Consider the following 22,134-nt stretch of genomic DNA (forward strand, 5'->3'; position numbering starts at 1 on the left):
GTGTGTGTGTGTGTGTGTGTGTGTGTGTGTGAGCATGTACACACTTTGGGTAGAAACACATTGAAATCAGTTCTGTCCTGGAAGCATTAATTATGTATATGTGTATTATTACATCATCAAATAAAACATAGAGCAAATGCACTATCAATCACAGGCTCTTCACACACACACACACACACACACACACACACACACACTTCTTACATACTTCACACGTTAGTGCGCATGCGCAAGCGAGTGTGTGTGTGTGTGTGTGTGAAACGCCGTGCCCTCTCCGGCACAGGCCGTGTTTAAAGTGCTCCCGCCTGTCGCGTGCTCCGTGGAGGAACGCGCTCCAGCTGTAGTTGATTGGTGGGAGGAGCCTCGTGTCGCCGCCCGGATCAACAGGCTGAAGTGTTTTTGTTGATGAGATTCACGAAGCTGAGACAGTAAGAGCTAGCAAGGTGGTCATTGAGGACACCTCTGTAAATGTTCTCCCCCTCGGTACCCCCGCAAAAACAGTGCAGTTCCCCCGACACTGACCACGACGTTCTAAGTAAACAGCTCAACAGACTTGGGAAATTAGTGTCGCTCATAAAAATAATACCAGCAGGCTGCAAAGACCCCGAGCTTAGACATATCGTCTTCTGTAGAAGACACGTCCACATGATCTTAACGAGCAGGGACGAAGATCTGAACATCAGGTTCAAAGTGAACGTACACGGGGAGGAATTCACCATCTTTGCAACTTCTGGAAACTTAAAATGTTTTGGCTGTGGTCAGGAGGGTCACTTAACTCGGGACTGTCCTGAAAAAGAAAGAAACAGAAAGTGATGAAGACAAGCAAAACGGGGGACATAAAGATAAAAGAGAGAAAACTATTTCTTAAAAAAACAGAAAATCGGAGAGTTCGAGTAGACCAGCACTTCCCCAACAAACAACGTCAACTCAGCAACGGCCATAAGAGGAAAAGACAGGGAGCTGGGGAGGGGGGGGGGTAGGTGGGGTACAAGACAGCAGGCAGAATTATACGGATTGATTAGATTAAAACATATAGATGTGACATTGGTACAGGAAACAGGTAGTGAGAAGAATGATGAGTCTGACTGGGTGATGGAGTGGGACGGAGGGGTAGTGCTGAGCTCGGCAGGCTCACTGAAGGCACTTCTTACCTGAATCCTACACCATACAAGACGTGATTGCTCGTAGATTAATATTAGTCACACAGTACACTACCAATGTCACAAACGCCAAACCATTACAGAAAGTGGAGATAGAAATAATATAACCCCAAACATTAAAGCAAAAAAGGCATTAATGATGGATCTATTGGGCACAAAAACACAGGGTGCCCTTGTAAGGTGACGTTTTAAAGGGGCTGACGAGATGGACGCTCCATCACAGGTTTTTTTAGGGACAGAGCAGATTCATGCATACACTGCACACAGAGGATGGGCGACACATAACAAACAGTAATGACATCAGACGGTATGCTACAAACTTTTACAAAGACCTGTACAAGAGTGACTACAGTGTCCAAATGACTTCCAGAGGTCTCTCCGGAGGACAACGCCGCATTAGAAGGACCGCCGGTTCTGGAGGAGCTGCAGGCTGCTTTGAATTCAATGGCCGGAGGAAAAGCACCTGGACTTGACGGCCTACCGGCGGAATTCTACAAGTCCTTCTGGCGAGAGCTCGGAGAGGATCTGCTGAAAGTCCTCAACGAAAGCTGGAGAGAAATGTGTCTACCCCTGATTAGCCGGAGAGCGGTGATCACCCTCCTCCCCAAAAAAAAGGGGCCTCGCAGGACATTAAAAACTGGTGTCCAGTGTCACTGCTCTGTACAGACTATAAAATAATGTCAAAAGCACTAACCAATCGACTAACCATGTCCCCCAGGGGGAGGGGACTTGTGGCAAACAACCTAGTAACCTCAACACTGTGGCTTCGTGTAGCCTCCCTGGAGCCGCCTACGGGCCTTGTTGGAAAAATCCAATCATGTCTATTCAATTTTGTATGGGACAATGTACACTGGGTTCCTCTGAGTTCCTCTCTCTTCCTAAAGAAAAAGGAGGACAAGGTTTGATAGACATTGGGAGCAGAATCACAGCATTCCGGTTTCAAACCCGCAAATACCTGATGGGATCTGATTCCCATGGACTCTGTTCGTGTGTGAATCCCGAGGCCCTGCTGGAAGAGCCACTACTGGGAGGAGGACGAGTGGACATTAAGGACAGTTCTCCAGGTCTCACACAAATTCTACAACAGAAAGTTCACAACAATGAAGAGACACGGCAGGACTGGATTTTAAGGACACAAGAGCGGTGGTTCAGGAACTCGGGCTACGGTCACTACGGCACATGGAAACCATCATCAAAAGATGGATCAGCAACCCGTCAAGAGAAGAACTGTAAATAAAAGAGAGCTGGACGTGAGGACAGAGACAGTGAGAGAGTGTTGTATAAATCACCACTTAGGAAACGAGCGTGTGGTTTACAGTGGAGAACTTTACACAGAGCTGTGGGGGTCAATGTTTTAATGTCCAAGCTAAATCCAGATGTTTTAAAGACGTGTCCCTTCTGTGCTGATACTGAAACTATGTTTCATCGTTATTTATAAATGTAAAAGGCGTAACCCTCTGGTTCGAGCTGCTGAAACACTTTTTAACTCTTTCGGTGATAAATGGTCTCAGGTTTCTTTTATCTTTGGAGCTGGTTATAAAAAGGCTGATGAACAGAAATGGGAACTGATCCACTTTATTGTAGGGAAGCAAAAATGGTTATTTACACAAATCAGAAAAATACGATAGAGAGAAAAGGATTGACCAGCCCATTTCAGTTCTCAGAGCTCTAGTGAAAGCTCGCGTCAAAAGAGATGTAAATGTTTGACTTTGACTTTATGCTAAAGTGGGGTCATAAAAACAGCGTGATCTGTTTTAGTGATGAAGGTGAACTGTTTTTATTCCTCCTTTACACTAATTATCCCTTATTTTAGTTATTGGTTTGTTTCCTTATTAACTGATAATTGCTATATGGATATGGTTGTAAAATAATTTTTTATTCTCTCTCTCTCTCTCTCCCCCTCCCCTCTCCCCCTCTCTCTGTACTTGTCTCTTGTCCTCTACTCGTGCCCTATTTATTTCTTTAGCATGGTTTGTCAGCCGCTGCGTTCCTTCACGCTCCTCCTCCTCCTCCTCCTCCCTGTCCCTCAGGACACGGCTCCTTCTTCACCCTCTTTTCTTCGCCCCAGAATCCTAACACTTTTCATCACTTGTCTTTCTGTCCCTCATGCTCGTCATCTCTCGATTGCTTGCGGTAAATGACGCGTGTGGTCGTGTTAAACCCAGCGCGTACACGTCAACACGTCTTCTCGCGGTCGGTCTCCGCGGCTTCTTCCTCCATCTTCGCTTCTTCCATCTCTCCGTGTGCGCAGCTGCTCCTCCTCCTGCACTTTTATCTCACACATCCAGATACAGTCTCTGGCACTGAACTGGCATCATGTCCTTTTTTTAGAATGAGGACTGTGTGCCACTCACACCCACTCCGCTCTCCCTCTCGTCTTCTGCTCAAACTCGCTCTCTCTCTCCCTCTTTATCTTTCTTTCTTCTTCATGTTTTTCTCGCTTCACTCACTGTCTTTCACTCCCACCACCACCCACTCGCTCCTTTTCACCTCTTTTACTGGTGTGTGTGTGTGTGTGTGTGTGTGTGTGTGTGTTTGTGCACAGATGCACAAACACACACTGCGTTAATGTATAGGTGTCAGAATGCTATAGACGCTCTCTTGCTCGCTCCCTCTCTCACACACACACACACACACACACACACACACACACACACACACACACACACAATCCCATTTCAATTAAAGAGCCACTTGACCACGATTCCTGCTGCTGTTAAACAAGCGCCCCAGTGATGATCTCACTTCCTGTGTCCTCACACTCAGGGTGAATCCTGGGTAACGCACTGATGCAGCGTGACTCACCCATGCGAAGGTGGACGTCCACCTGCATACATTTTATATAACGTTATAATCGATGATATATTTAATGGAGTGTGTGTGTGAGTGTGTGAGCTTGTGCTGTTTGTTTTTTTTTTTCTCTAAACTGAAATTTACACAGGTTTACAATCTTTCTAACGAGTTGAGGTTATAAATATGATGGTATGATGATTATTTGGAGCGTTTCATACATGACTCCCTCGCTCCCTGACCAGTAGCCCCAGTAGCCCCAGTAGCCCCAGGGCATGATGGGTATGTCTTCACACAGTGTAGCTCTCTCTCTCTCTTTCTCCCGCCCTTCACCCCTTGCGTGACATTTATCGCTCCCTCGTCGCTCCTTCTCGGTGATGGACAGATGAACCCAGAGGTCGATACGGACAGATCAATGTTCTCCTGCTGAAGCTTCAGGTCTTCAGGTGCTGATTGGCTGGAGACGCCATCGCCCGGGGGTTTCATCGATGATGTGTGTGTTCAGTGCTGTACTGGAGTCTCCAGGTCTCTCGGGACAGCCTCGACACATTAGGGGCCGTGCTCGATCCCTGCGTTCATGTGGTGCTGCATCACATCCCAGAGAGCGCCACTGGGGTACACTAACCGCTCTGTCATGTATGAGATGAAGGAGTCGTTATCCATCCATCCATCATCCATCTGTAGATCATCTCTAGCACTGATCCTGGGGGCGGAGAGCTCGGGGCAGAGAGTGAGGGTACACCCTGGATGGGATGCCGACCCGTCACTCATACACCACAGACAATTCCCACACACCCACCCCATGTGTCTGGAAATCAGAGTTCCTGGAGGAAACCCACTAAGCACAAGGAGAAAGAGGCTCTATCTCGTGAATAACTCAGCCAGCCAGCAGTACCAGCCGGTCGGTGTGCTGTGATGTCCCCTCTGGTCACAGCGGTGTGAACACAGGCGTTCCTCTCAGCCCTCCTTCCTGGACAGACGTGACTGATAACTCTTCACACCTGCCATTCTCACATCTGTCTTCTGGACTGTGTCTTCTGGACTGTGTCGTCTGGACTGTGTCTCCAGTGCCTTGTGGCATGTGATCACACTTCATCAGTAGCAGGGTTGCCAAGTCTGTCAGAAGTCAGAAGTCGGTCGGTCAGTGCACGTGCACGTGCGTGTTTTTTTTTTATAGTAAGATGTGTGAATGTATAAGTTGAGCGTGCACGTGACTGTGTGTCCCCGGAGTGATCGCCTCATGACCCGACCCAGTTCGTCCCTCCACAGCTCCCAGTAAAGCTCGTGTTCTCCGCTCTCGTCCTCGTGTCCTCTGTGTCTAAGCGGAACCTGTCGTGACAAAAAGTTTGCTCTGCTCCAGGATGTGTGGTGACAGAGAAATGGCCGACGTGCAGAACCACATCCAGATACCCTCACTGCCCCCCCCCACCTCCTGCTTTTACTCACGCCTGTGCGTTTATTTTCCAGGACGTGTTCCATCGTCAATTACGATGCATGTGTTAAGTGTGTGTGTGTGTGTGTGTGTTTGGCATTGAGGTGTGTGTGTGTTTGCCATTGAGGTGTGTGTGTGTGTGTGTGTGTGTGTGTGTATTGATTCATCTCATCGCACTCGATGCTACAGAACCAGTTGCCCGATTACAGGGTGCGGTTACCACGGCAACCGGACAGGAGCCTCATTTTCATTGACGGTGACAAACCAACGTCGGACTAATGAACACTCTCTCTCTCTCTCTCCCTCTCTCTCTCTCTCTCTCTCTCTCTCTCTCTGGTTTCTAGCATTGCTCTCGTTTCTGTCCATTCCTTCACCTCTCTCTTATTTCTGCTGATTCTCTCTCTCTCTCTCTTGTTTTTTATCCGTTTCCCAGTTCCCTCGTCCTCAGGACCTTCTGCTCCTCACGTTTACTGTGAACAAGTTTCAATCTTCTCGTCCCTCCTTCAGCCCCCCCCCCACCAAACCCCCCCCCACCCTCCCAACCTGTTTCGTAAACTTTATCCAGAATGTTCTGTTAGAATAACTTAGCGTCATTCCAGCCAGAAGCATAATGCAGCTGGAAGTGTACTGGGTTAGTGTACTGGGTTAGTGTACTGGGTTACCAGTTTGACCAGTTCAGCTGATGCTTTGCCAGTCGGATCTGTGTGTCACGAGGGTGAGGTCGTCAGTCATGCACTGTCGAAACAGTTAGTGACATAAGAGTGTGTGTGTGTGTGTGGGGCGTTAAGTCCCAGAAGTGTGATGGGTTTCAGGTCTGTAGCTCTAGGTGTGTGTGTGTGTGTGTGTGTTTCAGGGCAGTGATGCCGGGCATGGTGATGTTTCGGCGGCGCTGGTCAGTTGGCAGTGATGACCTGGTGCTGCCCGCATTATTCCTCTTTATACTACACTGCATATGGTGAGTACGAGAGTGTGTGTGTGTGTGTGTGTGTGTGTGTGTGTGTGTGTGATTAGCTAGACCTGATACAGTAATTCTGCCGCTGTTTGTGGTCGCGTCCCCAGGCTGGTGGTGCTCTCGGTGGTTCTGTTCGGGCTCCCGTATGGTTCGGATCAGTCCTGCTCCGTCACGCTGGTGGACCACGGCCGCGGCTACATGGGCATCCTGATCAGCTGTCTGATCTGCGAGAGCGCCATCATGTGGCTTAGCATGAGAGGCAGCATCCTTTACACACAGCCCCGAGACGCCGTGCAGTACGTGCTCTATATACGGCTCGGTAAGGAAGTATCACACACACACACACACACACACACACACTCTTCCAGTCCTTCTGTTGCGCCTGGCTGACCCGTTTATAAAGAGGTCGCACTGCTCTCACACACACACCAGACTGAAACAGTAAACACGCAGGGTACAGCCTTTCATATCCCAGAATCCTCTGCCTCAGCTTTGACACAACCCAGATCTGGGACCTTTCCCCGTCACAGGACGTCAGCTCTGTCTCTCCTCTGCTAGGACGTGTCACACGCTGCCATCGGCAAGTCCAGCAGGGTTGCCAGGTCTCAGCCAAACTCAATCTCAGAGACCTGAAGCGTTCATGCGTCGTATAAAACAAGCTCGCGTTGTCTGTGGAGCGGGAACACTAAGGAACTGTCCTGCGTCCTGCTTTTCCTGCACTGAAGATCTCCACGGTGTGACCCAGGGGCAGCGGCGGTCCTGTCCCAGTGGGCTTTTGGGCCCGGTTCCTTTTTTTAACTGGTTTTAGCTTTAAAATAATCAGCTTAAATGTGTCTGAGAGTTTTTTAACTTGTTGGTCTTTCAGTGTTTGAGGATGTGGGGAAGATAAATAAACAGGATCTGTGTGTGTGTGTGTGTGTGTGTGTGTGTGTGTGTCTCAGCCATCCTGCTGGTAGAGTTGGTGTACGCGGTGGTCGGGATCGCTTGGCTGGTGCAGTACTACCAACCCTGCTCTGATGTCACGGCTAAAAACCTCGCTCTTGGTTAGTCTCATACACACACACACACACACACACACACACACACACACACACACACACATAATCAGTCACCTAAGCAGTCAGACACCTGTGTGAAGAGGTGATGTGTTACATGTGTGTGTGTTTCAGGTATTGTGGTGTGTAACTGGTTAGTGATCTTCAGTGTGTGTTTCACTATGATGTGCACCTTCGACCCCACGGGAAGAACCTTCGTCAAGCTGAAAGCCACACGTCGCCGCCAGCGCAACCTGACCACATACACACTCCGGTATGACACACATCATGCACACTCGGCTACACACACACACACACACACACACACACACACACACACTCTCAGGTAACTATTCCAGGACCCCACCCCCTCATGACTCTGGCTCTGACCCTGTGTAAGTTTCCTCCAAGGCTTGTAGATTGTGTGTGTGTGTGTGTGTGTGTGTGTGTGCGTGTGTGTGTGTGTGTGTGTGTGCATTTTGTCCTGAGCATTCCTGGCACGTCCAGACAGCTCTCCTCTCCAGACATTAACAAACGCGGCGGTGTATAAACAGTGTGAGGACACGCCTTAGCTCTGACGGTACTGGTGTTATGGCGGTGTGGCGAGCGGGACGGTTGGATCGCTGGGGCTGCTGATGACGTCACCACTGCTGGACGATGGCGTTCTGATAGAGATGGCTGTGTGTCCTGTCAGTAAGGATCACACATAGTGTGTGGTGGAGCTTCCAGGTGTGAGAGTCTGAGTGCTGCCCAGACCCTGAGGAAGCTGGCATTTAGCTCGCGGGGTCTCTGCCTTCACACACACACACACACACACACACACACACACCTGATACTGAGCGGTCAGTCGCTGCTGTTCTCATGGCCACACACTGAGGGAACTCGCTCCAAACCTGCTTCTCTCCATCTTCCTCTCTGAGGAGGTGTGATGAGGATCTGTGACCTGACCAACATCTACAACATACAGTGGCTATAGAAAAGAATCACCCCTTTAAAATAATCACATTCTCAATATTATCCAGCTGTATTTACTCACTGCGACTTTCAACATTCAAGTGAAAAATATAACGCTAACATGTCCGAAAAAATAATAAAAAAACATAATCACTGATTTGGAAAGGGATCACCCCTGTCGTCTCAACCAGGTGAAGCTGATCACCGTTTCCATGGTACATAAAGCACACATTTGATTTCAACTGTGAGCTCAGCTGTGGTGATTTGGATTAGCCGAGCATCAAAAGCTGGAGGATTTCAGTCCCTGGTGGTGCAACTGAGGCTAACAATCAGATAAGGGTCTCAAGGCACTGGATACAAAGTCTTTATCACACAGAAGCACAGTGAAGAATATTGTTTAAAAGTTTAAGGTATTTCGTACAACACAGACCCCCCTGGTCACTCCTTCAACTAGATGAAAGAGCCAGAAGAAGAACTGGTCAGAGAGGGTACCAAAAGGCCAACAGCAACTCTGAAGCAGTTGCAGGAGCGACTACGCTTTGTAAAAACGCAAGTTATGGTCAGATGAGACTAAAATAATTCTTTTTGGCCACAGCATCAAACGTTATGTCTGGTGGAAACCCAATACAGCTCGCCATCCAAATAACACCTTTCCAACAGTGAACATGGAGATGGTACTATCATGTTATGGCGTGTTTCTTACAGCAGGGACTGGAGCACTTGTCAGGATAGAAGGAAAATAAATTGGGCAAAATACCATCAAATTCTTGAAGGAAATCTGCTGCCCTTTGCCAGAGAGTTGTCAATGGGAAGAAGGTTTACCTTCCAACAAGACAATGACCCCAGTGAAGCTCCCGGCGAAACTGACCACATTAAACCTGTGGAATGACTTGAAGACTGCAGTCCACTAACACTCACCAGCAAAGTCAACTCAACTTAAACAGAAAAGTACTGTGCAGAGCTTTGTGTACCGTTGAGAAGGTGATTAGCTTCACCTGGTTGAGTTTACAAGTCAGGAGCGGTGGTCCTTTTCCAAACTAGTCATTCAGTTTTTTTCTGACACGTTGATGATGTTGATGTTGCACTGGGTAAAGTAGGCTGGATAAAACAAACTGTTCGTCTTAATTTCAGGCTGCAAAGCAACAAGATGTGATTGTTTTAAAGGGGTTGATTCTTTCCTATCCCCACTGTGATTAATGTGTGTTTCATTCCTTCTTTTCCTCTCCTCTCCTCTCCGACTCTTAGACACAGGTTAGAGGAAGGTCAGGCCAGCAGCTGGAGTAGGAGACTCAGGTTCTTTATGTGCTGCACCAGAGCTAAGGACACACAGTCTGTAAGCATGCACGCGCACATACACACACACACACACACACACACACACACACAGAACTAACATTGCTAATAACAGTGTGTAAACAGAGACTCGTCCTGTATACAGATGGTGAACATTAACGGCGTGTTGCTCTCTGCTTTCTCAGGATGCCTACTCGGAGGTGGCGAGTCTCTTCGCCGAGTTCTTCAGGGATCTGGACATCGTCCCCAGTGACATCATTGCCGGCCTGGTGCTGCTCCGGCAGAGACAAAGAGCTAAGAGATCTGCTATCTTGGACCAGGTACGAACCAGAACCGGCTTAGTTCACATACCGGACACATGCAACGTGAGTTCTGTTAGATTTCAGACATGTATGTGTGTTTGTGTCCCTTAGCCAAACAACGACATCTTAGCCTTCCTTTCTGGGATGCCGGTAACGCGTAGTACACGCTACCTGGATCTGAAGAACTCGGTGAGAACATGTGTGTGTGTGAAGACTTGTTCCTCCTGTGACCTGTAGGTGCGAGTGTGTAATCGTTCTCTCTCACGCAGACGGAGATGGCCATGTATAAGGAGGTGTGTTACTACATGCTGTTCGCCATGGCAGCGTACGGCTGGCCCATGTACCTGCTGAGGAACTCCACCTGCGGCCTCTGCAGGCTCCTCAGCTCCTGCACGTAAGAACCGTTCTCCAGCACATGACCAGGAGCAGCTAGACTGGGAGGGTGTGTGAGGGGCTGAGCGGAGAAGAGTTAAACATTCACCAGGAAGAGGAACAGTAACAATGAAGAGGAGGACGCAGGGAGCAGTTACCAGGGTATCAGTCAAGTACTGGTAGTGTCACTGGTAGTTCCAGTGGTAGTTTTACTGGTAGTTTTGCTGGTAGTTTCACTGGTAATGTCATTGGATGGTTTACTGATGGGTCCAGTGGTTGTTTTACTGGTAGTTTCAGTTGTCGTTTTACTAGTGGGTTCACTGGTAGCTTCACTGGTAGTTTTAGTGATCGTTTTAGTGGTAATTTTGCTGGTAATTTTAGTGGTAGTTTTACTGGTGGGTTCACTGGTGGTTTTACTGGTAGTTTTAGTGATCGTTTTTAGTGGTAGTTTTACTGGTAGTGTTATTGGTTGTATTACTGGTAGTTTCAGTGGTAGTTTAAACTGATAGTTTCATTGGTTGTTTTCACTTATAATTTCAGTGATTATTTTCCTGGTAGGTTCAGTGGTAGTTTTACTGGTAGTTTTACTGATAGTATCAGTGTTTGTTTTATTAAAATATTCATTTGTAGTTTTACAGCTAATTTTACTGGTAGGTTCTTTGGTAGTTTCAGTGGTCATTTTACGGGAAGTTTCACCGGTAGTTTAATTGGTTGTTACACTTATAATTTTAGTGGTTGTTTTACCGGTAGCTTCAGTGGTTGTTTTACTATAGGTTCCCTGGTAGGCTCCCTGCTAGTTTTACAGGTAGTTCCACTGGTGGGTTCAATTGTAGTTTTACAGGTAGTTTCAGTGATAGTTTTACTGTTAGTTTTAGTTGTAGTTTTACTGGTCGACACGGCGGAGAGCAGAGAAGTGGAGCTCGACAGTGTTTTTTAACATCACTGTAGGTTTGATCACTAAACGTGTTTAATCCTGATGGACAGGGACTTGGATCTTCTGTCTGTTCATAAGATACACAGTGAGTAGAGCGGTGTAATTAAATCACTTACACAGGTTAATGGATGTTTCGCTGGTTGAATCGATTCATTGAATCAACGAGTCACTTTTCAATTTGGAATCAATTCACTTTTTACACACGTTTTTTTTAAAGTAAATTTAAACATTAAACGCTCTAAAATGGATAAATCCATTAAAATTTACCACAAACTCTTCAGAGAAGAGAAGCTGCTTCCATTTTCTGAAAAGTACTTATACTCTCGTTTAGCAAGAGTATAACCACTACTGGTGCAATACTGCCACCTTCTGGACTGTTGTGTGAAGTGGAAGAAGAAAGGGTTAAGACGTGACTTTTAAACACGCAGCACTCTCTCTCTCTCGCCCTGTTACTCTCTCTCTCTCTCTCTTTTTCTGTCCCTCTCTCTCTCTCTGTCCCTCTCTCTCTCGCCCTGTTCCTCTCTCTCTCTCTCTCTCTCTCTCTCTTTTTCTGTCCCTCTCTCTCTCTCTCTGTCCCTCTCTCTCTCTCTCTGTCCCTTTCTCTCTGTCCCCCTCTCTCTCTCCCTCTCTGTCCCTCTCTCTCTCTCTCTCTTTTTCTGTCCCTCTCTCTCTCTCTCTGTCCCTCTCTCTCTCTCTCTGTCCCTTTCTCTCTGTCCCCCTCTCTCTCTCCCTCTCTGTCCCTCTCTCTCTCTCTCTCTGTCCATCTCTCTCTGTCCCTCTCTCTCTCTCTGTCCATCTCTCTCTGTCCCTCTCTCTCTCTTTCCCTCTCTCTCTCTGTCCCTCTCTCTCTGTTAGCTGCACGTCTGGCTCCAGGTCTCGTCTCTCCCAGTCTGTAACAGTAGAGGAGGACAACTGCTGCGGCTGTAACGTCCTCGCTATCCGCCGACAGTTTTTGGACCGGGACCTTAAACAGGTTCAGATCGTCTACACATCCTGCCATGATGCGGTGAGAGAACGCGAACACACACACAAACACAGTTTGTGAAGCAGTTTTTTTAATCTTTGTCCTCAGAGGAGTGCTCACATGCGCCCCCTAGCTGCAGTTTGAATCAGACGATCAGAAATTTCATTTATTGTAGAAGTTAGCATTAAAGTCTACGTGTGTTCCTCTGTTTTCCAGAAGAAATGTCTTGAGCTGCACAGAGCGGCGCCTCCGTCCTCATGGTGCCAACAGTCAGGTGATGAATAATAACCTGTGTTGTTGTTGTTGTTGTCGTAGGTTTACGAGACGCCGTTCTACGTAGCGGTGGATCATGGAAAGAAGAAAGTCGTAATTAGCATCCGAGGAACGCTTTCACCTAAAGTGAGCTCTCTTATACACACACACACACACACACACACACGTTTACATTTCAAAAATGATTTATTGATAATACTTTGTATCTCTGTCTCAGGATGCCCTGACTGATCTCACTGGAGACTCGGAGCGGTTGCCTGTTGAGGAACATCACGGTGTCTGGCTTGGGCATAAGGTACACACACACACACACACCCACACACCCACACACACACACACTGCAACATTGCTCCATAAAAACAATCTGTTCCTCTCTCTCTCTTTAGGGAATGGTTTACTCAGCGGAGTACATTAAGAAGAAGCTGGAGCAGGACATGATTCTGTCCCAGGCTTTTGGCAGAGATTTGGTATGTCTGGGTTTGTTTGTTTATTTGTTTTTTGTTTATTTGTTTTGATTCCTGGGTGGACTGATCTTTAATCATGTCTCCAGAGAACTGGAGCTGTGTGTGTGTGTGAGCTCTGTGTGTGTGTGAGCTCTGTGTGTGTGTGTGTGTGTGCGTGTGTGAGCTCTGTGTGTGTGTGTGTGTGTGAGCTCTGTGTGTGTGTGTGAGCTCTGTGCGTGTGTGTGAGCTCTGTGCGTGTGTGTGTGTGTGTGTGTGTGTGTATAGTCTCAGGGAGCAGCTGTAAATATACCACACAACTAATCAGATGTTACACTCGTGTGTGTGTGTGTGTGTGTGTGTGTGTGTGTGTGTGTTGTGTCTCAGAGTAAGGGGACGATGCACTACGGGCTGGTGATCGTGGGTCACTCTCTGGGCGCGGGCACCGCCGCCATCCTGTCCTTCCTGCTCCGCCCTCAGTACCCCACGCTGCGCTGCTACGCCTACTCTCCGCCCGGGGGCCTGCTCAGGTCAGACACACTCCTCACTCAGAGCACGGCCTGTTAAAGTCAAACCCTCTGTGAAACCCTCTGTGTGTGTGTGTGTGTGTGTGTGTGTGTGTGTGTGTGTGTGTATAACTGCGTCTCTTCTGCAGCGAGGATGCGATGGAGTACTCAAAAGAGTTTGTCACCTCAGTGGTGCTGGGTAAAGATCTCGTCCCCAGGTGGGTTCTGCACCAGACTGTGTGTGTGTGTGTGTGTGTGTGTGTGTGTGTGTGTGTGTTGCTTACCCATAAGTGATTTGTACGTCCTCAGGATCGGCCTCTCTCAGCTCGAGGGTTTCCGTCGACACCTGCTCGAAGTGCTGCAGAAGAGCGATAAGCCGAAGGTTAATACACACACACACACACACACACACACACACAGTCCCTCACTGATTATATGATGCATAAGCATGTCGTGTAAGTGTAGACATCATGTTTATGAAAATATGAAAATATTTAAAGATGTTGTGACCCCTGAATACATCAGTCACCTCACACACACACACACACACACACACACACACACACACACTCAGTTCAGAAGGCTTTATTGGCGTGGATGTTATAAAGTAAAGACATTGTTGCCAACCTGATTATAGATGTTTGATGACATTATAATTAATATTTATCTAAATCTATAAATATTATAAACATTTAAAATATGAAATAATAACACACCTCTCTGTCTCCGCCTCTCAGTGGAGGATCATCATAGGAGGCACTAAGTGTATCCCCAAGACGGAGCTGCCGTTAGAGGACGACCCCCCGTCCCAGGGCGTGACCCCGTCCACCTCCCGGCTGTGTCTCCACCCCAGTGACCTGAGCATCGCCCTGTCTGCCTCCACGCCCCTCTACCTGCCCGGGCGCATCATCCACGTCGTACACAACCACCCGCCCGAAACCTGGTCCTGCCCTCTCCTGACTCACACACACACACACACACACACACACACACACACACACACACACACACACACACACAGAGCTCACACACACACACACACACACACACAGAGCTCACACACACACTCCACACACACTCCACACACACTGCACACACACACACAGAGCTCACACACACACACAGAGCTCACACACACACACACACACACACACACACACACAGAGCTCACACACACACTCCACACACACTGCACACACACACACAGAGCTCACACACACACACACACACACACAGAGCACACACACACACACAGAGAGAGCTCACACACACACACACACAGAGAGCTCACACACACACACACAGAGCTCACACACACACACACACAGAGCTCACACACACACTCCACACACACTCCACACACACTGCACACACACACACAGAGCTCACACACACACACACACAGAGCTCACACACACACACACAGAGCTCACACACACACTCCACACACACACACACACACACTGCACACACACTCCACACACACACACACACACACTCCACACACACACCCACACACACACACACTCCACACACACACTGCACACACACACACTCCACACACACACTCCACACACACACCACACACACTCCACACACACACTCCACACACACACCACACACACTCCACACACACACTGCACACACACACACAGAGCTCACACACACACACACACAGAGCTCACACACACACACACAGAGCTCACACACACACTCCACACACACACACACACACACTGCACACACACACCACACACACACACACACACTCCACACACACACACACACACTCCACACACACACTCCACACACACACACACTCCACACACACACTGCACACACACACACTCCACACACACACTCCACACACACACCACACACACTCCACACACACACTCCACACACACACCACACACACTCCACACACACACTCCACACACACACCACACACACTCCACACACACACTCCACACACACACCACACACACTCCACACACACACTCCAGACACACACACACACACACACCACACACACTCCACACACACACTCCAGACACACACACACACACACCACACACACTCCACACACACACTCCACACACACACACTCCACACACACACTCCACACACACTGCACACACACTCCACACACACACACACACACTCCACACACACACTGCACACACACAGACTCCACACACACACTCCACACACACACTCCACACACACACCACACACACTCCACACACACTCCACACACACACTCCACACACACACACACTGCACACACACACACACTCCACACACACACTCCACACACACTCCACACACACACCACACACACTCCACACACACACTCCAGACACACACACACCACACACACTCCACACACACACTCCAGACACACACACACACACACCACACACACTCCACACACACACTCCAGACACACTCCACACACACACTCCACACACACACACACACACTCCACACACACACCACATACACTCCACACACACACTCCAGACACACACACACACACTCCACACACACTCCACACACACACTCCAGACACACACACACACACACCACACACACTCCACACACACACTCCAGACACACTCCACACACACACTCCACACACACACACACACACTCCACACACACACCACACACACTCCACACACACACTCCAGACACACACACACACACACACACACACTCCACACACACACTCCAGACACACACACACACACACACACACTCCACACACACACTCCACACACACACACTCCACACAAACTCCACACACACACACACACTCCACACACACACCACACACACTCCACACACACTCCACACACACACTCCACACACACACCACACACACTCCACACACACACACCACACACACACACACTCCACACACACACTGCACACACACACACTCCACACACACACTCCACACACACACCACACACACTCCACACACACACACCACACACACTCCACACACACACTCCAGACACACACACACACACACTCCACACACACTCCACACACACACTCCAGACACACACACACACACCACACACACTCCACACACACACTCCACACACACACTGCACACACACACACTCCACACACACACTCCACACACACTGCACACACACTCCACACACACACACACACACACACACTCCACACACACACTCCACACACACTGCACACACACTCCACACACACACACACACACACACACTCCACACACACACAGACTCCACACACACACTCCACACACACACTCCACACACACACCACACACACTCCACACACACACTCCACACACACACACACTGCACACACACACACACTCCACACACACACTCCACACACACACCACACACACTCCACACACACACTCCACACACACACCACACACACTCCACACACACACTCCAGACACACACACACACACACCACACACACTCCACACACACACTCCAGACACACTCCACACACACTCCACACACACTCCAGACACACACACCACACACACTCCACACACACACTCCAGACACACTCCACACACACACTCCACACACACACACACACACTCCACACACACACTCCACACACACACTCCACACACACACTCCACACACACACACACTCCACACACACACCTCACACACACTCCACACACACACTCCACACACTCCACACACACACTCCAGACACACACACACACACACCACACACACTCCACACACACACTCCAGACACACTCCACACACACACTCCACACACACACACACTCCACACACACACTCCACACACACACTCCACACACACACTCCACACACACACTCCACACACACACACACTCCACACACACACCGCACACACACTCCACACACACACTCCACACACACACTCCACACACACACACTCCACACACACTCCACACACCCACTGCGCACACACACACACACACACACACTCCACACACACACTGCACACACTGCACACACACACACTCCACACACACACACACACTGCACACACACACACTCCACACAATCCACACACACACTCCACACACACACACTCCACACACTGCACACACACTCCACACACACACCAAACACATTCCACACACACACACTCCAGACACACACTCCACACACACACTCCACACACTGCACACACACACTCCACACACACACACCGCACACACACACTTCACACACTTTTATTTAATTCTGTTTTATTCAGTTTTTCAGGAATTTTTTATTCCCTCGTTTCCTCTCTTTCTCTTCTGTACCTCTCACCTGGCCTTAACGAATGATGTCATAGTGTTTAATAACCAGGTCTTTAGTAATAAAAATTTAATGAGTGCAATTATTTATAGCTCTAATAAAATGAAACAAGCTGTTAATGGACAGAGGGAATAAACCCTCTCTCCCTCCCTCTCTCTCTCTCTCTCTCCCCCCCTTTATCCCCCCTCTCTCTCCCTCCCTCTCTCCCCCTCTCTCCCTCTCCCCCCCTCTCTATCTCTCTCTCTCCCTCTCTCTCTCCCTCCCTCTCTCTCTCCCTCCCTCTCCCCCCTCTCTCTTTCTCTCCCTCTCTCTCTCTCTATCCCCCCTCTCTCTCCCTCTCTCTCTCTCTGTAGCTGTGGTCAGGAGGAGCCCACCTACTCGGCTCTTTGGGGCGACAACAAAGCCTTTGATGAGGTCATCATCTCTCCGGCCATGCTGAATGAACACATGCCTCACGTGGTGTTGGACGGCCTTAATAAGGTGTGTGTGTGTGTGTGTGTGTGTGTCTGTGGTCTGTCCCACTGCTGGTGGTTGCGGTTGTGGTTCTCCTTTGGGGTATCTATACTGAAGCACTCTTTTACACACACACACACACACACACACACACACACACACACAGAGCAGGTAAGCTTTACTTTGTTAAACACGTGTGTAGGATGTTTTTATTATTAGGCTGAGATTATGTGGAGTGTTTGTGTGTGTAAGCTGTTGCTATGAAAACACTACAGTCTTAGACCGAGCACTTTAATATAAACATGGTGTTACAGCTGGAACTGCTGCACACACACACACACTGCACACACACACTGCACACACACACACACAGACTGCACACCTTCTGACCAATCAGAGTGGAGAACTCAGTCACGCTGTAGAGTAAATAACACAGAATACTGAAGGTTCTTGTTCTTCCCTGCTGCCTCTTACTGAGCCTGAGGTCACTGCATGGGAACGGGAGCTCACTGGTGTTACAGCGCTCTGGTGTGTGTGTGTATGTGTGTGTGTGTGTGTGTGTGTGTGTGTGTGTGTGATGCTCAAGCGATACTAGCTGAAGGGACCTGTGTAAAGTCTCAGATTTCATGCAGCTCTGTGTAAAGCGGTGCCGTTTGTCAAAGCTGGGTTCTTATGGCAGTGTGACCCTCTCTCTCATGCCAAAGAAAGGAGTCAGTGTAAGGAGAGGAGGCGTGGCCTCTGAGAGTCAGCGTATGGAGAGGAGGCGTGGCCTCTGAGAGTCAGTTTAAGGAGAGGAGGCAGCGCCTCTGAGAGTCAGTTTATGGAGAGGAGGCGTGGCCTCTGAGAGTCAGCGTATGGAGAGGAGGCGTGGCCTCTGAGAGTCAGCGTAAGGAGAGGAGGCGTGGCCTCTGAGAGTCAGCGTAAGGAGAGGAGGCGTGGCCTCTGAGAGTCAGCGTAAGGAGAGGAGGCGTGGCCTCTGAGAGTCAGCGTAAGGAGAGGAGGCGTGGCCTCTGAGAGTCAGTGTAAGGAGAGGAGGCGTGGCCTCTGAGAGTCAGTGTAAGGAGAGGAGGCGTGGCCTCTGAGAGTCAGCGTATGGAGAGGGGGCGTGGCCTCTGAGAGTCAGCGTAAGGAGAGAAGGCGTGGCCTCTGAGAGTCAGCGTAAGGAGAGGAGGCGTGGCCTCTGAGAGTCAGTGTAAGGAGAGGAGGCGTGGCCACTGAGAGTCAGTGTAAGGAGAGGAGGCGTGGCCTCTGAGAGTCAGTGTAAGGAGAGGAGGCGTGGCCTCTGAGAGTCAGTGTAAGGAGAGGAGGCGTGGCCTCTGCTATGATCTTTCTCACTGTTATGGTTTTGTATGAGCATCATGTTGCTCTTTTTTTGACTTTTTGTCTCCCTCTCAAATAATGTGTTTTTCCTCCGCAGCTTCTCCCATTCATGAGAATTTAAGGAAACATTTATTAGAAAGTGCCGACGTGTTTGAGGTGTTTTATCTTTAAAACTGTGTTCAGTGGGCAGGAGACTCCCTCTCTCTCTCTCTCTCTCCCCATCTCTCTCCCTCTCTCTCTCCCCTCTCTCTCCCCATCTCTCTCCCTCTCCCCTCTCTCTCCCCATCTCTCTCTCTCTCTCTCTCCCTCCCCCCCTCTCTCCCCCACTCTCTCCCCATCTCTCTCTCTCTCTCTCTCCCTCCCCCCCTCCTCTCTCCCCATCTCTCTCTCTCTCTCTCCCCCCACTCTCCCCCCACTCTCTCCCCATCTCTCTCTTCCTTTCTCTCTCTCTCTCCCTTTCTCCCCCCCTCACTCTCTCTCCCTCTCTCTCTCTTTCTGTGGTGGTGTGGACTTCTCCTTGGCTCCTGCAACTTCCCCTTGACCTTCTCTTCCCGAGCGTGTGTGTGTGTGTGTGTGTGTGTGTGTGTGTGTGTGTGTGTGAGATTGACAGTAATGTAACCTCTGGTATGTGTTCGCAGGTGCTGGAAAACCCCTTTTATCTTTCAGACCTCTTTGCCACCAAGGACGAGGAGCCTCTCACTCCGGTGTCGTTTTTTATCGATCGAACTCCTCCAGATTCGCCCCTCACTCCCCTGCTGTCCTGCGACCCGTTCGTTTTCGATTCGTCCCCCGCCCCCCCGCCCGTCACACACACATCCGTGCAGGACCAGGAGCAGGAGGAAAGTTCACCGCAGCACGCTGTAGATCCATCATCAGCCTCTCCTGCAGCTCCAGGAGGAATAGTCTGATTCGACCCAAACGTTTCCACCGGCTGAGGTCCGGTGTCTGAAAGTTGCTTGTTTAGTTTGGAGGCTGTGAGTAACGTAATGCGACATCAGTAACCATCGTGCAGCTTAAACAGATTTGTGTTCTTGAAGGCGGGACTCGTCCACAGGACCGCGTTACTACAGGACCGGGTGTTTGTTTACAGTTAGACCTGATAAAAAACTGTTTAGTGTTTTATTACCGTGCATCCTTTCATTCAATCTTTCTTTTTCTTTTCCTTAATTTTAAAAGTTTATTTCCAAAATACATAATGGAAAACTCCTCCTGATAACTTCAGAGATTTACTTTATACTGTAGCTCTCTGGACTTTTCATCAATCTCAATTTTTATCTTTTATTTCTTGTCAGAGAGTCAGCACACACACGTCCTTTAGGAAACTGTTACACTACATTAAATATATTTTTTGCAAAAAACTGCCAACAGAAGGAGAGTGCAGGAAAACTTCTGATCTCCAGCGACAGAGTAACGGAGCTAGCGCAGGACGCCGAGCGTCTCCTGTTCGCCGGACCGTCCCGCTCATTCCCTGCTCGTTCGGTGAAGGTGTAGTATTTATAAAGCGCCGTTAGATAACTCTCTGCTGCTGAACGTTTCCCGCGTTGCTATGACAACTAGCCAATAAGAAGTATGTGGTGTGGTGTTGTGAAGGGGAGTGTGTGCAGTAGTTACTGTCGGGCCGCTCGTCCACTTCCTGTCGCGGTCTGTCTCAGCTCCTCTGTTCGCAGGACGATTAAACTCGTCCAGGAGACACTCTGGACACTTTCTGATCACCGTGTGGCGCTAAAGTCAAACACTGAGCTGAGTAGCGTTGATGCTTTGATTTAGCGAGTCGCCGTTGAGTCGCTTCATGACTGCTCCTCTTATTTTAACACTCCTGAGAGGTGTGTGTGTGTGTGTGTTTGTGCTACTGATTCCTCAGCTGCAGTGAAAAGCTGAATCATATATTAGTATTAGTATTCAACACACACACACACACACACACACCATGAACACTGAACAGTGTTAAAACATTACATTTCACCTCCTCATAACTCCTTCCCTGTGTGTTCTTCACTGCACGTCTCCGTTTCTCACTACAGACCTAAAGCTATTTATGGTTGTTGCCATGGTTACGCAGGCCCGGGATGACATCCAGCAGCCGCAGAGCATCCAGTCTGTAGTGTGATCCGCTTCAGCCTGCCGTGCCTCTGTGTTAAACATGTTTACGTATGAACACACACACACACACACACACACACACACTCACCAGTGCTGTACAGAGTATAGCGTGATCCTCGAGTTAACACACCTGGAATGTTTAACTGATGTGGTATTAACGTGCACAGCTTGCTGATTAAATCACACACAAGCGTCATGCGAGTCGTGACGTATCACACGGAGCGATAATTACTGTCACGTTTTTTTGTCACTTGTATTAATGATGTTTTATCTCTGCACTCTATAACCTCATGGTGTCTCCACGTGCAGTTTGTCTTTACTTTCTTTCTAACCTCCCGAACACATTTCATCGTCTGTATTAAGTGTTATGTTTTAAACTTGTTTTAATCTAATGACTAATAAACGAACCATCAGCATTTCATCCCCATCGGCTGTGTGACTGCAGTGAGTGTGAGCACATCATCATCCAGGGGTCATGACGGGTCATGTAGTCTCACAGTCTCATTAACACCATTGTTTAATATTATACACAA

The 22,134-nt window shown here is 48.9% G+C and overlaps 1 protein-coding gene and 1 long non-coding RNA gene across 2 annotated transcripts in view; one reads left to right on the forward strand and one right to left on the reverse strand.

Moving 5' to 3' along the window:
• Positions 1 to 22,134, forward strand: part of dagla (diacylglycerol lipase, alpha) — a 33,809-nt gene that overhangs the window by 6,293 nt on the left and 5,382 nt on the right. Inside the window, exons 2-18 of the mRNA XM_053513335.1 lie at positions 6,236 to 6,337; positions 6,442 to 6,653; positions 7,276 to 7,377; positions 7,504 to 7,642; positions 9,568 to 9,655; positions 9,801 to 9,935; positions 10,029 to 10,106; positions 10,187 to 10,311; positions 12,079 to 12,229; positions 12,503 to 12,586; positions 12,678 to 12,755; positions 12,847 to 12,927; positions 13,288 to 13,430; positions 13,556 to 13,624; positions 13,716 to 13,788; positions 14,144 to 14,349; positions 18,082 to 18,208. Of these exons, the coding sequence (XP_053369310.1) occupies positions 6,243 to 6,337; positions 6,442 to 6,653; positions 7,276 to 7,377; positions 7,504 to 7,642; positions 9,568 to 9,655; positions 9,801 to 9,935; positions 10,029 to 10,106; positions 10,187 to 10,311; positions 12,079 to 12,229; positions 12,503 to 12,586; positions 12,678 to 12,755; positions 12,847 to 12,927; positions 13,288 to 13,430; positions 13,556 to 13,624; positions 13,716 to 13,788; positions 14,144 to 14,349; positions 18,082 to 18,208 (1,986 nt within the window). The 5' untranslated portion in view covers positions 6,236 to 6,242. The remainder of the gene's footprint in view (positions 1 to 6,235; positions 6,338 to 6,441; positions 6,654 to 7,275; positions 7,378 to 7,503; positions 7,643 to 9,567; positions 9,656 to 9,800; positions 9,936 to 10,028; positions 10,107 to 10,186; positions 10,312 to 12,078; positions 12,230 to 12,502; positions 12,587 to 12,677; positions 12,756 to 12,846; positions 12,928 to 13,287; positions 13,431 to 13,555; positions 13,625 to 13,715; positions 13,789 to 14,143; positions 14,350 to 18,081; positions 18,209 to 22,134) is intronic.
• On the reverse strand, positions 12,415 to 14,198 carry LOC128543044 (uncharacterized). Its single transcript, XR_008365692.1, has 3 exons — positions 14,123 to 14,198; positions 13,691 to 13,764; positions 12,415 to 12,519 (listed from the first exon to the last, which is right to left on the reverse strand). It is a non-coding gene; the product is annotated as an uncharacterized LOC128543044 (long non-coding RNA).

This window comes from Clarias gariepinus, chromosome 15, assembly GCF_024256425.1.
Source record: "Clarias gariepinus isolate MV-2021 ecotype Netherlands chromosome 15, CGAR_prim_01v2, whole genome shotgun sequence".
NCBI classification, from domain to species: Eukaryota; Metazoa; Chordata; class Actinopteri; order Siluriformes; family Clariidae; genus Clarias; species Clarias gariepinus.